Source organism: Acomys russatus, chromosome 19, assembly GCF_903995435.1.
Source record: "Acomys russatus chromosome 19, mAcoRus1.1, whole genome shotgun sequence".
NCBI lineage: Eukaryota > Metazoa > Chordata > Mammalia > Rodentia > Muridae > Acomys > Acomys russatus.
Genome location: NC_067155.1, coordinates 23,857,004 through 23,873,405, shown reverse-complemented (window position 1 = coordinate 23,873,405; position 16,402 = coordinate 23,857,004). Strand labels below are relative to the sequence as shown.

Sequence of the window (16,402 nt, the reverse complement as noted above, 5' to 3'; positions counted from 1 at the left end):
CAAAACAAAGTTTGAAATAAAGGGTACACAAAGAAATGGATATGAGCTACTGACATGGATTTAGTCTTTCTGTGTACAAAAACAACTCCGTTGAAAGAATTCCTAACCATGTGCGTTACTCAGAACGGCCCCCAGGTGATGGTATAAGCAGTCTGTCCACCTTGGTTAAAAGGGATAACGAAAGATGGGCTGGAAAGGTGCCTCAGCAGCTAAAAGCCCTGACTGCTCTTGCAGAGGACTTGGGTTCGGTTCCCAGCACCCACATGGCTGGTGCCCTTTTCTAGCCTTTGAGTGTACTGGAGACACATGGTGAACATACACATATGCAGACATACATGCAATCACATACAAAGTCATAAAGAAGTACAGTCAACTACTCCGAAACAGAAGATCGGCAACTTCATAGCAGCATGTGACCCACCTGTTTGGCCTGGTCAGAGAGGCCCCCACACCAGAATCTCTTCTTTCTCTGACCCCAGTGGCCTCTGACTCATTCAGAGAAGCCTTGTCCCTTTCCATGTCACTGGGTGTTGTCCGACCTTCCGAGACTGAGTTGCCTTCAAAATCTAAAGTGATCTGATTAGGAGACAGGGATAAGCCAGGGTCGCCTGCCAGCGCATCCTGACCCTGCAGTTCAGGCAGGATGGTTTTGGACCAGTCATCCACCACCTCTTGAATGCCACTGACATGCTGCAGAATGTCATCCAGCTGCGGGAGGAGGCCATCTTTCTCCAAGTCCAACAGATCTCCTGTGCTGGCGTACAGATGCGAGCCGGGAACGTTGTCATAGATACTGACTCGGCTGCCTCTGTGGCAGGATGACATGAGCCTGGGCTCCCTCATGCCTGGGCCCTCTTGTCTGTCCAGGGAGACACCCCCGGTCCTCCAGTTTAGCACACTGCTGTCTGTGGGTGAGAGGCTTTCTATGGACAGTGCCTTGGGGAATGTCCCTGGCTTGTGGTCCTTGGGAACAAGGACCACCAAGCTCTCTTGGGAGTGAAACCCATGCATGTGGTTTTGGTCCCCTGTATCTGATAGTGCTGTCCCTGCCAGCACGTCCAGGTCCTCCAGATACATGCCCCCACGCTTGTTGGCCTCATGGTGGCATTTGCGTTCCTTCATAGATGGGGTGCTCACGCGGCTGCTGTTCGCCAAGGGGCTGCCGTCGCCACTTGACTTACTGGAGCATGGGTGACCTTTTCTGCCGGCAGCCGGAGGTGACGTCTGCAGATCTCCATTGGGTATCTGGATGCACTGCATGGCCTTAAAGGACTCTGGCTCCTGCTGCAGCACAGGCCTACTGATGAGCAGGCCGCCTGTTTGCGCCGGCCCCTTATGCCTCCCGTGTGCTCCCTTTGCTCTCAGGGTATCCATGCGCTTCAGAAGCGACTTCGCCCTGGCCCTGGCGGGTTTCTCATTCTTGGTGTGAAAAGAGTAGCTAACACGGTCTTGGGGAGACTGCGTGAGGCCACCGCTGCCCAGGGTGCCCTCCAGCACAAGTGCACCGTCTGTACAAGGATGCCCAGACTGGCTGCGGCTGTCACTGCCCCCGCTGCGGCTGTCACTGCCCCCGCTGCTTTCGCTGTGAGTGGAGCCGACTTCTGGCTCACTCAGATCTGTGAGCACACTCTCACTGCTGGTCGTGTTTCTCATCCTAGGGCCTCCTGGGGACCCGTTTCTGTCTGCTCCAGGGAACAGTGTGTGCAGGTCATCCACACGGGACCACCTGCGGCTGGTCCTCTGGAAAGTCCATTTGTTGCTGATGCACAGATCTTCCTCATCTGAGTCGTCACCCTGCAAAACATTAGGGAATCGTTCATGTCCACAGAGCATGGCTGCATGCTGCGCCCATCTTGTTCCCTCTGTCTTCTCAGTCAAACCAGGAGGTGTGAGTTTCTAACCAGGAGGTGTGAGTCTCTAACCCCTTCACTCCCCCGAACATCTTGTTTTTCCCTGGCGGCCAGAGGGCTTCTTCTAATTTACCAAAATTTCATCCTTTCACATATAATGTAAGTATGTATGTATGTATATGTGTGTGTATATGTAAAAATTAAATATATACTTTTTCAATCCTTTGGCACACAGTCCCCCCCATCCTTTCTTGGTTTCTAAGGAGTTTCCCCTGGCTGGTCATAAAGGGCGGCAAGCACCAACTGATAAGACAGCAGAGACAGAGAGTGTCCTTTCCAAAGTAATTCGTTCCCACCAATACATGACATTTTTTCCTCCACAGACACCACTCTGCTGAGTTCGAGGACCACTATTTACATCTCTCCTTCGCTGACCCGTGGCCTCATGGCACCTCAAAGTTGACACTTCTTACCTTAGTCTCTGAAAACCCCAATTCTTGTCATTATCCCTCTACGCATTCCCAGCGAAATCCCAGGCTGAGTTCCTAAAGTAGTGAGGTCCACAGCAATCTAGAGATTACACTTGAAGAGAGTCCAGCCCAGCCGCTGCGGCGACCAGGCTCCTTATGGTCAAGGAACCTGAATGAGAGCACCTTTAGCTGTACACATCTTCCAGTCACTGTGTTGCAAAGTCTTGCATTTACATGTCACACACTGACCTGTCTGTTTTTTGTTTTTTGTTTTCCTGGAATTTGCAGCCTGTGACACACAGAAGTCTGCATTCCCTGGGGCTACAGTGTCCCTGGTTGGTTTTGTCTATTTCTTGTGCCCAGAAATTATGAACTGAAACATCAGCTCCCACCCGCTCCTTACCATAATCATTACTAAGACCCACTGTGGAACCGTTTTTCAAATCACTCCCCAGGTTTGTGCCTTTGCTCTGATTTTCTTAGTCTGGGCCCTTGGCACCTCTCTCTGGCTGTATTACAGGAAAAAAAGAAAAAAGAAAAAATCAGGCCAGAACCCTGATCTCCAGAATGTTCCCCATCTAACCAGCTTCTCTCAGTATGATCCATTGTCTCAAGTTAGAATTCTTTGGCCTGAGCCTGCACTTCCAACTGTCAGGAACGGGGCTGTTTGTTTATTTTGCTCATAGTTAGATCCTCCCCAATACCACACCCCTAAGAACTGTTTAATTCTTGTTGTTCATTTTGTTGTTTCTTGAACTTATCTTCCTTTGGAATCTGGTTTATATAAACCCAGGCTCTGAATGACAGTGGTACCACAAGCCCCTCCCCTCCTGGGATGTAACTCTCTATTACCTATAAAGTCAGGCTAAAAACAGCCTCTGACTCACAGAATTTCCTCAGGGAACTAAGCAAGGTTGTGCATTTAGCAGGGCGGTTTTGCTCTTCTCAATGTTTGTTCCACTGTTTGTCTGTTTTTACTCATCTAGCACCCACCACAGCTCCCTGACTTCACCTCCCAGTGTGTGTGCATGTGTGCGTGTGTGGGTGTGTCAAAACACACAGATTCACAGTCTGTACTCACTGGGTCTATCTGTTTGTGTTAGCCTCAATTTGAACATTGAAGCACAAGATGGAAGAAACTTTCAAGAACTGCAATGGTGGTGCCATGTCAGTGAAAAGATTTAGCTTTGATTTTTTTTTCCTGAGACAAAGTTTCTCTGTGTAGCCTTGGCCGTCCTGAACTCACTTTGTGGACCAGGCTGTCCTCGAACTCGCACTTGCTGTCTTTGTCTCTCTGAGTGCTGGGATTAAAGGCATGTGCCACAGTGCCGGCTGATTTAGCTTTGATTTAAAACAACAACAACAACAACAATAACAACAACAAATGTGTGTAAAGTTTTGGTGACATAACTTGAAATATTAAAACTGCATGTAGAGCTAGGATAACTCAAAATAAACTTCTGATACTTACTAGTTTCTCTCAGGATTTTTATTATAAAACAAAACAACCACAATAACAATAAAACATTCCAAGCCAGGCAGTGCTGGTGCACACCTTTAATCCCAGCACTTGGGAGACAGAGGCAGGCGGGTCTCTGTGAATTCAAGGCCAGTCTAGTCTATAGAGCGAGTTCCAGGGCAGCCAGGACTGTTACACAGAGAAAATCTGTAACAAACAAACAAACAAACAAACAAACAAACAAACAAACTGCTTCCTAGAGCTATTGATACCTAAGGCTAAGACTGAACCTCTTGCACTTTCAACAGAACATTTTTGGGCACTTATGAGAAGGTGACAAAGTTTTAGGGCAGGCAAACTTAATGTTGGTTTCAACCACCTCCTCTCCCCTGTTTCTAACACTAGAAAATCACATACAAGTTCGATAAAATCTCCTTCACTTAGGTTAAGAAAGGATGCCAAGGCAGGTTCTGAGGACTGGAGCCAGAGAGCTAGTCCCTTCTGTGGAGCTCCAAGATCTTATTGCACCAGCCTGAGACAACAGGAAGACAGTCACAGCCCAACCAAGGCATCTGACAACATGGCGGACTCTGAGAAAGAGGAACAGTAAAAGGGCATTCTGCAGTAACTAACTTCTTTGAACCAAAGCAATTAAAGAAAAAAAAAAGTTAAGCCATGCAAAATGAAAACTGCACCCATTCCTCCTTAGCGCCCTGTGCAGAAAACAACCACAAAACATCCCAAACTGCTGATGGTGACTAAGGATTTTCCATCACAGCAGAGAAGATGCAACCATACCACACCAACACACAAAACATCTTGTTGTAAAAACCACTCTCATTTGCTCTTGTTTGTCTAGCCTGGTCATCCCTAATCCAAATAATTACATTCTAAAATGTTCTAAATTCCAAACTTTTTGAGCACAGACATGACACATTAGATAAACATCTCCACACCTGGTCTTGTGTAACGGGTTGTAGTTAAAACAAACAAACAAACAAACAAAAAGAAAAGCAAGCACACTAAAAATGTACATAATTACCTAAAGGTTACATGATAAGATGTTAATGAAATATCAATTAATTTCACACTTGGACTTTGTCCTCAGCCCCACATATTATAGATGTTACATATATAAAACATATATATTATATTTATGCTAATATATATCGTGTACAAAATTACCAAAAATATTGCATAAAATCAGCTGTAAATTCTGAATAACAGCAAATGTGGAAAAAGAGTGAGTTTCATGTAAGACTTGGGCCCATCCCTAACCTGCCTTTCTGTAGGCATAAGTATTCAAAAATCTGAAAAAAAAAAAAAAAAAAAAAAAAACCAAAAACAAAAAAAACCCAACAACAACAACAACCTAAACTCTTTTATTCTACAGCATTTTGGGGAAGGAGCAAGGAGTGCCAGGAGTGGTGGAGCACGCCTTTAATCTCAGCACTCAGGGGGCAGAGGCAGCCGGGTTGCTGTGAATTCGAGGCCATCCTGGTCTACAAAGCAAGTCTGGGACAGCCAAGGTAAACACAGAGAAACCCTGTCTCGAAAACAAACAAATAACCAAAAAAAAAAAAAAAAAAAAAAAAATGTACAAGCGCTGGGGGTGGGGGATGGGGAGTAGCACACGCCTTTAATCCCAGCTCTCCGGAGATGGAGGCAGACGGATCGCTGTGAGTTCCAGGCCAGTTTAATCTACAAAGCAAGTCCAAACAGTCAAGGCTACACAGAGAAACTTTGTCTTGAAAAACAAAACAAAACAAAAGATGTACAAGCTCTTGATGGGGCTGAAGGATGTCTGTGAAGAAGCTGAAATTGCATGGTGTAAAATATATATAATTACTCTATCTTTTAAAACTGGTTTATTTATTTTCATTTCATGTGTAAGGTCATTTTGTCCGCATATATGTATGTGCACTGCATCTGTGTTAGGTGCCAGCAGAGGCCAGAAGAGGACATCAGATCCAGAATTCCCTACCATAACCTCCAGAGCATCATGTGAGACCCAGTGTTTGTTTCAGGCAGAGATCTGTAGCTTCATAACTGTAGGACAAACTCTGAAATCACAGCACTACGTGACTTCATTTTGAATAGTAAGTATTTGAAGGAATAGCCTAAGTTTTGAAACAATGCTAAAACTTTGTTCTGCACTGCTCAGCATAAAGCGAGTTTCTTTATGATGGCTGGTATTAGAACAACACAAGAAATACTTTAGCTCCGTGTTAGCCCTTTTGAGTCCCGTGGCCAGCTAGCTTCATTAGGCTGTATGTGCAAAGCTTAATTGTATTAAATACCTTATGTACTCAGCGTTGGTGGCAGTGCTCACATAGGCATTTATTTAATGGAGAGTTAGAGGCCTGCTATTGAAATAGACACTTTCTTTCTAGTCAATATAGATGAAGAACAAGAAGTTATCAGTACAATAATGTACATTTATTATGCACACTTTCAGTAAAATATGTACAGTTTTGTCATTTTCATCTATTTCTTATTCTATATTTTCTATACTCATTTTCCCTTTTAAAATTATAAGGCAATTTTGTACTGATCATATCTAATGCCAAAAACATTTATTCTTGTACTTTCTATTTATTTCTTAAAATTCATGCTTGGCAGTTTATTCGTATTAAAATTTATTTAAAAAAAAACATCAGTGTTGACTGGCAGAGAAAATAAAACGGACAGGCAATTCACCACAGGCACTTAGGGAAACTTTGTTCTAGACCCATTATCTGTGCAAGGTCAGCTATAGGTAGTTTAGGCCATAAGGTCTCTGTTGGAGCATCTACCCCACATTGCTGGGGATGACTAGGTTCTAATAAAACTTTATAAGAACAGGAGCAGCAGCTGGCCAGCCTGTGTGTTAGAGGACAGAGTGGAGGAGCTGTTATGGTGAGAAAGAACCCTGATCCTTTCTAGAGAAAAATTGTAGTTTCAAGTTCTGTCTGTCTGTCTGTCTCATCATTTGGCCTAGTCTATTGAAATGAGTGTTTTTGGTTAGTAATAAAATCAAGGAGCAGCCTACCGCTTATATCAGGGCCAGATCTCAGTGGTGGGTGCTGCAACACGATACACTCCTCTGTGGAACCAGCCACAGACACTTGTCAGGAGTGGGAGTGACTATCGAGGGGAGACCACACGTTGGAATGTTTTTTATTTGAAAACCTAGCCTATGAATCTCCAATTTACAATGTGAAAAGCAGTATTCTATTCATGTGCACGCATGTGTGAGGCCTCCACAGCTAAGTGGGGAGTGAAAGGGTGCATGCCACAGGCAGCTGACACATATCCAAGTACGTCAGTCTACCAGGGGGACTAATGTGTGCAGGCTGGATAGCGAGCCTTGAGGAGGTTGTTCCAGGATATCTTGCCTGACGGATCTGAAAAGCAGGTGACAAGCCGGGCATGGTGGCGCACGCCTTTAATCCAAGCATTTGGGAGGCAGAGGCAGGTGGATCGCTGTGAGTTCGAGGCCAGCCTGGTCTACAAAGTGAGTCCAGGACAGCCAAGGCTACACAGAGAAACCCTGTCTCAAAAAACCAAAAAAAAAAAAAAAAAAAAAAAAAAAAAAAAGCAGGTGACAGGGCAAAAATCCCATCACTTCACACTTCAGGAAACAGCATGTGCCATTAGTTTTTGATGTTCTCTTTTGTGGGAGATCTGCACAGAGCAGCCACCTACAGAGCCTTGTTTTTAGACTCACAGGACCAGTTTCGGTTTAATAAGAACCATGTGTTACAATCAAAACAACATCTGACCCGCATGCTTCAAATAGTAAGTGCACTTCTCAAGGGGTCTGTTTAGCCAGACAGCTGTTGGGAGGTCTGTTCCCACATTTTAAATTTGTCCATGGCCTGGATAATTCATCCATGTTTGAATCTCTCTTTGGATATTGTTTTTCACTCTCTTACCTCCTCAGCTATAATCCTTGGTTTCCAGCTCCAACCCCAAATTGCTTTTAAGGTGAAGTCAAGCCAAACTGATTTAAACTCTTTGAGGGGTGCTACTTCAGAGTAGAAAAGGGGGGCTGGGAGTGGGGCTGGTTACCACGGTGAGTTAAAATGCATTAGGTATACTTATTGCTCTGTGGGAGCCAGAATAAAGGATGCTCTCTTCTTTAAAATAAGCCCAGATTCAGCCGGGCGTGGTGGCGCACGCCTTTAATCCCAGCACTCGAGAGGCAGAAGCAGGTGGGTCTCCATGAGTTCAAGGCCAGCCTGGTCTACAAAGCGAGTCCAGGACAGCCAAGGCTACACAGAGAAACCCTGTCTCAAAAAACAAAACAAACGAGCGAACAAAACCCAAAACCAAAACAATAAACAAGACAAAGAAATAAAAGCAAAACCAGCCAATCAACCAACCAACCAAAAATCCAGATTTGACTCTATACACACAGAGGTGCTACATTAAAAAAAAAAGTCCTCAGAGATTTCATCCTGAAGTTCCTTGAGAGGACCCATTCAGTGAGATTGGATGCAGAGTGGCTCAGGGAGGTGGAGCCTTGGTGTTGGAGCCAGCTGCTCCTCAGTACACTCCTGAAGTCAAAAGCTTTCCCAGTGACTCACACAGAGGCGCTGAGCACATGACAGCTTTAGTTTCCTCGTACAGAACTCAGAGAAGCTCTACAAGAATGAGATAGTGCAATGAGCTCCGTCCTTGGGTGGCAGTCATCAGCAGAGAGTAAACAGGGTTTCCCTTCACCGCTGTGCTCAGCACCCCGGAGTGTTTGGCTCGTTGGAGAGGGGTCTTGTTTGATTTTGGAATATACTCCTGGATTTTACTGCTTAATCAGAAACTATGAAATCCGTACTTGTCGGAGATCCAAAACTGTTGACCATCAGAGTGGCATTCAAACAATTTGGATTTTATAAGTGTCAGTTTGCAGCTGTCTCAGCACTTGGGAAGCGGAGATGGGATGGGAGTTCAAGGCCAGCCTTGACTACGCAGCAAGTGCAAGGCTAGTCACCCGAAACCCTGTCTCTAAGACCTTAAAACAAAGAAACAACCAGAAAAGGATTTGGGGCTGTCACAGACTTCAGATATACCACAGATGCCGAATCCTCTGTTCCTTTCTTCATTTCTCCCTCTTTCCTCTTTTCCTTTTCTGAACTGCAAATTGACTCTTAGGGCCCCAAATAGTGTGCACAGCTGCTCAGCCGCTGAGGTGTTCCTCCAGCTTTATGGCTTCATTTCAAAATTGGTGTCCCGTGAGAAGCAGCAACCATAGCAACTGTTAAATTCCTCGTGACTGGGGTAGAGTGGTGAAGATGTCGTGGCCTGGGGTGACACTGTCCCCCCATTCCTGTACTCCCACCACCAAATCAACCTGCTTGAGAATGGGTGCATCGCCAACTTGCACTTGGAAGAAAAGCTCTAAGACGAACCACCTAGAGTATGCTTGGCTCGGAGCTGTCAGCCCTCCCTGAATTTTTTTTTTTTAAAGATTTATTTATTTATCATATATACACAGTGTTTTGCCTGCATGTACACCAGAAGAGGGCACCAGATCTTATTATAGATGGTTGTGAGCCACCATGTGGTTGCTGGGAATTGAACTTAGGACCTTTGGAAGATAGCAGCCAGTGCCCTTAACCTAGCAATCAAGGTGGAGAACTGGAGTCAGACGCCGGTTGCCAGTTACAGCTGCGCAGACTTTGGAGCCACCAGTGAACCAAGATATTTCTTTATCCGAACCCTCTGCTAGAAACAACAGCAAACCTTGAAAGAACTGAAATTGCAAAGTCCATGGTCCAGCACGGTCTTAATACAGACCTTTGTGGGATAATGGGGATGAGATGGGCTATTTGCAGAGGAAACAGATAGTAGGTGGGCACATGAAAATTTTGCCTTGGCTCAATGCTGTGTGTGTGTGTGTGTGTGTGTGTGTGTGTGTGTGTGTGTGTGTGTGCGCACACGTGACCTTTGGAAGAGCAGCACTTGCTCTTAACCACCAAGCCACCTCTCCAGCCTTCATGCTTTCCCAGTCTGTGAACACTGGCTGTCTGTTGCTGTGGTCATGGTCTCCGCAAGGCACACCCACCTTTTTCCTTTGGAAGTTCACATCAAGTCTCATTGAGGCACACTTGTTCAACGTATTAAGCCGTCTAAAAAGAAAGGAAAATGCAATGATTTACTAACAGACCCAAATCTTCCAGTCTGCTAACCTTTCTTTACTTCTGGCAAATCTGAAAGGGAAGAATCAACTAGTTAGTTGTGTGGCCGGTCAGGCAGCACAGCACAGCCAGAAAGTGTGCTATAAAACGACTGAAGAGTTGACTGTCCTCCAGCTGCCTGACCAGAGAGGCTGCTGGTCGCCAACCCTTTTCCTGGTCTAAATCTGGCCTTTCCTGGTTCCTCCTCCTTTTCTTAGAAACCATTTCGATCACTTTAACTACACTTCCACCAGTCCCTTCTCCATCGCACACTGTTCACTTCTGTCAAGTCCATCCTGTTATGGATCCCCTCAAGCACATTTCTGTCTGTTTGTCTGTTTTCCCTCCTGCTCTGCATCAGTGAGCACACACAGGAAAACAAGTCATGCCACCATGAGGGCTGAGTCATGTTGTGTTTTCCCCACAAACTTGTATGTTGACGTCGCTCACTGTGAGTACCTGAATTCGGAGTAAGGATGTCACTAAAGCCAAATAAGGCCAAAAGAGAGGGACCTTGGTCCCCTGGGCTTAGCATCATGTAAAAAAAGACACCAGGGTGTGCGTGTTTGTTCTTTCTTACTTCAGGATGGCGGGTGAGCATGAGATGGTGGCACGTGACGGTGGCTTAGGGAGGAGGTCACTGGTAACCAAATCCTTGACCTGGACATGTCCAGCCTCTTGACTTGTTAAGCTGCACAGTCTGAGGCAGTCTGCCGTCAGCTAATACATACATTTGGTTTTTCACTCTCAGCTGGTCTCTCAAAATTGCTACCGAGCAGAATTCTTTCTAGTTCTCGCCTCCCATGGGGCTCTCAAACTCAGACCATCCAGGAGTCAGCTCCACATCTGATACTTGGCCTCAACTTGCCAACTGAGAAGGAAAAACAAAACAGCTCGCAGGCACATGCATTCTCGTAACCATTCCTTCCTTTTGTCATAAATTGTGTCTCCTTGTTTGTTTACCTGGCCGCTCTGGCTGCTTCGAGGGAAAGATGGTCCTTTTGTTTTTCTAACTAGCTCTGTAATCTTGTTTCTGATTGATTGATTAAATGTCAGAATGAACTAACGGGCGATGAAGCTATAACGCAGAAATGCAGGTTTATCGAAGCTGCACAGGAGGAAAAGGGAGATGCCATGCTGGGGGTGGGGGAAGCGAAGGAGAGAGGGCAGGGAGGAGGGAAAAGGGGCAAGCATGTCTGGCTTATGTTGTGAAGGGTCTCTGGGAGAGGGAAAGCCCCCGTCCCCAGGCGGACTGCAGCAGGCCTAACACTGATGACAACGGTCACTGTGGCAGCTGAGACTTAGCTGTTTACACCTCCCATTCTCTCACCGCTGAGCCCATTCTGTGTGCTTCTGAGTACGCGAGCAAGCGGCCACCACCCTCCTGTTCTGCCTCACCCGCCGCTTATGATGTTCCAACGTCCCTCTTCCTTTTAATTCTTTTGGCAAACACCTTTGTCATTTTGTTTTTATTTATTTAAGGTTTGGCTGTGGCTTAAGAGTCACTTACTAGAACATTCTCGTAGCCTTACCAGTCTTTTAGCAGTTCTTTTAGCTCTTTCATTTGGCTTTTCTCTCTAAGACCATTTTTTATGCTGCTAATTCACGGCTTTCCAGTTTGGGTGACTACACATGGAGTTTGTTCTTTCAAAGCTAAAGATTCATTTTCTTTCACTTTCCATCCCCCTCCTCTGCCTGAACCATCTATAGCCGTGTTACAGTTTCACACGCTTTTTGATAAATCCATACTTGGCATTTACTATGACCATAACATTCTATTTCTACATGTATCAACTTGAATAATTTCCATTCTCGATGTTCCAGTGCCCCTAGAGTTAACACCCATACAGCTTGTTTACTTAATATTCTCGTGTTTATTCCAACGATCTAAACCCTGTGAGACAGTCTATCAACTTAATTCCCGCAGGCAGATGTCTCTCAGTTCCAATCTGGGTTCACCACTCTTGTTTTGCCTTTTCTCAGAAGTTGATCATGTTTCTTACAATTAAGAGGTTTTTTTTTTTTTTTTTTTTGAGGGAGTCCAGGGTCCTGAAGCCCAGTAGTACAAAAGGCCTGGGGACATTAACACTCAGAATACAGGCTGACTGTCGCTGGGCCCTGTTTCTAACAGAGTAGCCCACCTTGAGCTGTGCCTGCTGCCTCAGCTTCTCTGTGGGTCAACTTGTGTTCTTTTGCTAATGGGAGGGAAATAAATTACCCTCATATACACCAGAGATATAGGTCAAAGTAGCTCCCCGCTTTCTCATATAATTTCAAACACCAAGCATCTCTCCTTTTAGATCTCCTGAGTCTTTATCACTAATTTGTTTGTTAGAGATTTTTTTGTTTGTTTGTTTGTTTGTCTTTGTTTTTTTGAGACAGGGATGCTATGTGTAGCCTTCGGCTGTCCTGGAACTTACTCTGCAGACCAGGCTGGGTGACCTCACTCCGGGTGATGCTTTTTTCAGTGCAGAGTGTTGACATGACCTCTTTTCTCAATGTAACCCGCCACATGCTTATAGATGTAAAATGACTCTCATTTCAGCCACTGACAGTCTAGCCGCTGACTGTGCACTCGTGATCGTGTCAAACAAGATACGTGGCTCTGGATTAGAGGCTGGTCAGGGAGTCCACAGCTGCGTTGGTGTTTCTCGGATTTGCTGCTACACCTGGCAGGTTGTCTTCCTGGTCAGTTCCACGGATGTGAACAGCTCCAGTTAAGGGTGGTGTAGCCAACAGTAAGGAGCTCACACTCCCATAAACAGCCCATTTTTAAAAAATTTTTTTATGCTTTTGGTAGTAACTTCAATACAATTTGTTGGGTCACCAAAACCCACAGACATAGAAGGGGACAGGAAGAGGGTTAGAAGTAGCTGGACACGAGAAGGTTATGGAGGTAAATGTGACCACAACATGTCATGCATACGGCTGGTGTCAAAGGAAACCCCATCACTGTGGATAATTAATTACATAATTAATGTGTACTAATGAAACATTAAAAGAAGGTGTCCCTATTGTCCCTTAGGCAGCTGTCCCTTGGTTGTTTAGGGAAGGGCCACAGGCTGTTTATACAATACACGTATCGAGCACACTTGCTCCTCCGATGCTGCTGAAGGCGCAAACAAATCGTCTGACTTGGAGAAAGAGGTCTTGACTTTCTACAGGTACAAGGACATCAAAGGGCTCATCTGTCTTACCCTACACATCAGCTCTACATTCATGATACATGGAGACATTTAAATATCTTAGACAGCTGGAAGGGAGACTTATCCCCATAGACTTGGTCTTTTAGTCACGCCTAAACTCAAAATTGTGTCCTCACTTAAAATTACTTCTCTATTTAAAGAAAAACTTCAGGAAGCCTTACCTATACATATATACATCTATATATGTATATAGTATCTGCTAAGGCACTTAGTTCAGTAAGTCAAACAACTTGATATTTTTGTTTTTACAACTTGATTTTTTTTTTTTTAACATGGTCTTTGTGAGGAGATTCTAAGAGACAATACGCAAATGGCTTAATAAGCACACAACGAGATGTTCACCATTTATATGTCATGGGAGACATGCCAGAAGGCTCAAATTAAAAATACTGACAACAAAAGCCAAAGAGACAGCTGAGTGATCAAAAGCACTTGTGCTTTCAGAGGACCCAGGTTTGGTTTTCAGCACGCACCCGGTAGCTCACAGCCATCCGGTTCTCTGGGATCCAACGCCCTCCAGAACTTCAGAGGCACCAGACATACATACACAAGGCGCACAGACATGCTGGCAAAACATCCAAACACACAAAATAAAATAAGTGATTTAAAAAAAAAAATAAGAAAAAAAAAAAAAAAAAGACAGCTATAAGGAGGGACCAAAGACACAGGAGTGCCAATGTATTCTTGACAGAGAAGAGAGAAAATGGAGACTGGCGCTCCCCCAGTTCAAGACTGATACGGAGGCAACACCAGAGAAATCAGAGGTGGGAAAGTAGACAGTGGACCAGCGAGTCAGGGCTCAGAGCAAATGCGGTCACCAAAGGAGCAAAGGTAAGAGATTTAAAAAAAAGTCTTTTAACAAATGGTGTTGAAACATCTAGATTGTCATGTGAAAAAAAAAAAAATCAATCTAGACGGACTTTATGCTCCTAATACAGACGAACTGCGAATGGTCCACAATCCTAAACATAAACACACAACTGTAGGGTTTCAAAATGAAAACAGGGCGAATTTACATGGCCTTGAGTATATGATGACTTTTTGTATTCAACATCAAAGGTGCAGTCAAGTGGTAGAATTTAAAGCATCTGCTCACACAGAGGACAAGAAGATAAAGTAGGCTGCAAGAAAACATTTAGGAAAGATAGCTGATAAATTACACGAGGGATACAAAGAATTTGGAAACCCACGATAAGAAAACAAATGTTTTTTTCCCCCTCAGATTAAAAATAGGTGAATTATTTTTACCTCCTTCCTGCCAAAAACAAAAACAAAACTAAACAAAACAAAAAACAAAAAACAAAAAAAAAGAAAGTAAGAAAAAAAGGAGACACGGTAGTAATAGTAAAATGTAATCAGGCTGGGCGTGGTGGTGCAGGCCTTTAATCCCAGCACTTGGGAGGCAGAGGCAGGTGGGTCTCTTTGAGTTCGAGACCAGCCTGCTTTACAGAGTGAGTTCCAGGACGGCCAAGGCTACACAAAGAAACTGTCTTGAAAAACAAAACGAAACATAAAAAAAAAAAATAAATAAATAAATATAAATAAAATGAGTATTGGGCTGGAGAGATGGCTCAGTGGCTAAGCCTGCTATATGGGGGAGACTGACATCCACGCCGTGCCTCCAGCTCCATAGTTTCTGATGCCATGTGCAGGTGCGCAGACAGACAGACAGAAGCACAGACACAGACACACACACAGACACACATAGACAGACACACAGACACACACATACGCAGATGAAATAAGAGACAATTTAAAGTGTTCGGTATCACATGTTAATTGGCAATTAAAACAGTCATGAGCTACCGTCATATAGTTAACCAATGCTGGTGAGAAAGGGAGTGACAGACACTCTCACTCTTCTCTGGTGACAATAGAAAATGGCTCAGGTAAAACAGCCGAACAGTTTATTACTGTGAAACACACCCTTCGATGCAGCAACCTAACTTTTTGGTATTCACCCAAATGGGTGTAAGATTTACTTCCATGTGTAAATGTGTAAACAGTTGGTGTTTACGGCCACTTTAGTCATCATTGGTGAAATTCAAAAGCAATCAGGATGCCAGGTGAATGGAAAGACGAACTAGGATACAACCAGACGATAAGAAGTTGATAATTAGAAATGAGTTATAAAGACACAGATGGCATGGCAGGTACTTCAAGACCAATATGGAAAGTCTGTAAATTGTGGTTTGAGTTATAAAGTACTGTGGAAGAGTTAGAATTATGGAGACAGGAAAAAGACCAGCGGTTGCCATAGACTACAGAGATGGATGGATGCCTAGGCAGGACATAGGAGTTAGGGTAGTGAAACGGTTGTGCGTGCCACAGTGGTGGAAGCATGCCATTATACACCTGTCAAAACTGCAGAATTAACATAAAAAGCATGAGCTGGTGTGTACACTGTGTCCTCCTGCTGCGGCAGATGGGCCGCTCTTTGGGGGATATTGATAGTGGTGGAAATGCCTGTGTGTCAATCCTTTCTGCTGAAGTTTGTTATAAACCTCCAAGTGCTCTAAAAACAGTCAATATTAAAAGGCATAACCTTATTTTCCTTCTTTCTTCCTTTCTTTCATTTTTGTTTTTGCTTTAAAGATAGGGCTTCCCTGTGTAGCCCTGGCTGTCCTGGACTTGCTTTGTAAACCAGGCTCATCTCGAACTCTCAGAGATCTGCCTGCCCCTGCCTCCTGAGTACTGGGATTACAGGCACGTGCCACCACTATTATAATTATTAATATTAATTATTGGGCTTCGGAATTTGGAGAAAATTGGAGACTTTTTCTTTGCATGTGTATGTGAGGCCATGTGTGTATGCACATTCTCTTATGTGTGTCCATGTGCTTGCACATGCATGTGCGTGTGTGTTGTGTGTGTGTATTCTTATACATTAAGGCAGAGTCCCTCATTTGAACCTCAAGCTCATCAACTCAGGCTAGAGCAGTGGTTCTCAATCAACCTTCCTAATGCTATAACCATTATTTATTTATTTATTTATTTTGCTATAACCCTTTAACACAGCACCTCATGTTGTGCTGACCCCCAACCATATTACTTCATGACTGTAATTTTGCTACTGTGATGAACTGTAATGTAATTATCTGTGTCTCCTGATGGTCTTAGGAGAGCCTGTGAAAGGGTCGATGGACTCCCAGGGTCTAGAGAGTCAACTTGAACGCGCCCCCCCCCCCCCCCGCCGCTATCTGTGTAGCTCATGTGCGAGGATTGCAGGAGGGCCATGCTCCCTGAGGTTTACACGGGC

At 44.5% G+C, this 16,402-nt stretch overlaps 1 protein-coding gene across 6 annotated transcripts in view; it reads right to left on the bottom strand.

The window, feature by feature from the left end:
- The window catches only part of Stard13 (StAR related lipid transfer domain containing 13), a 213,665-nt gene that overhangs the window by 21,251 nt on the left and 176,012 nt on the right, over positions 1 to 16,402 (bottom strand). For all 6 annotated transcript variants that reach the window (XM_051162822.1, XM_051162824.1, XM_051162821.1 and 3 more), the window contains 2 exons: positions 9,826 to 9,889; positions 422 to 1,794 (listed from right to left, as the gene is read on the bottom strand). In XM_051162822.1, coding sequence (XP_051018779.1) covers positions 422 to 1,794; positions 9,826 to 9,889 — 1,437 coding nt within the window. The remainder of the gene's footprint in view (positions 1 to 421; positions 1,795 to 9,825; positions 9,890 to 16,402) is intronic.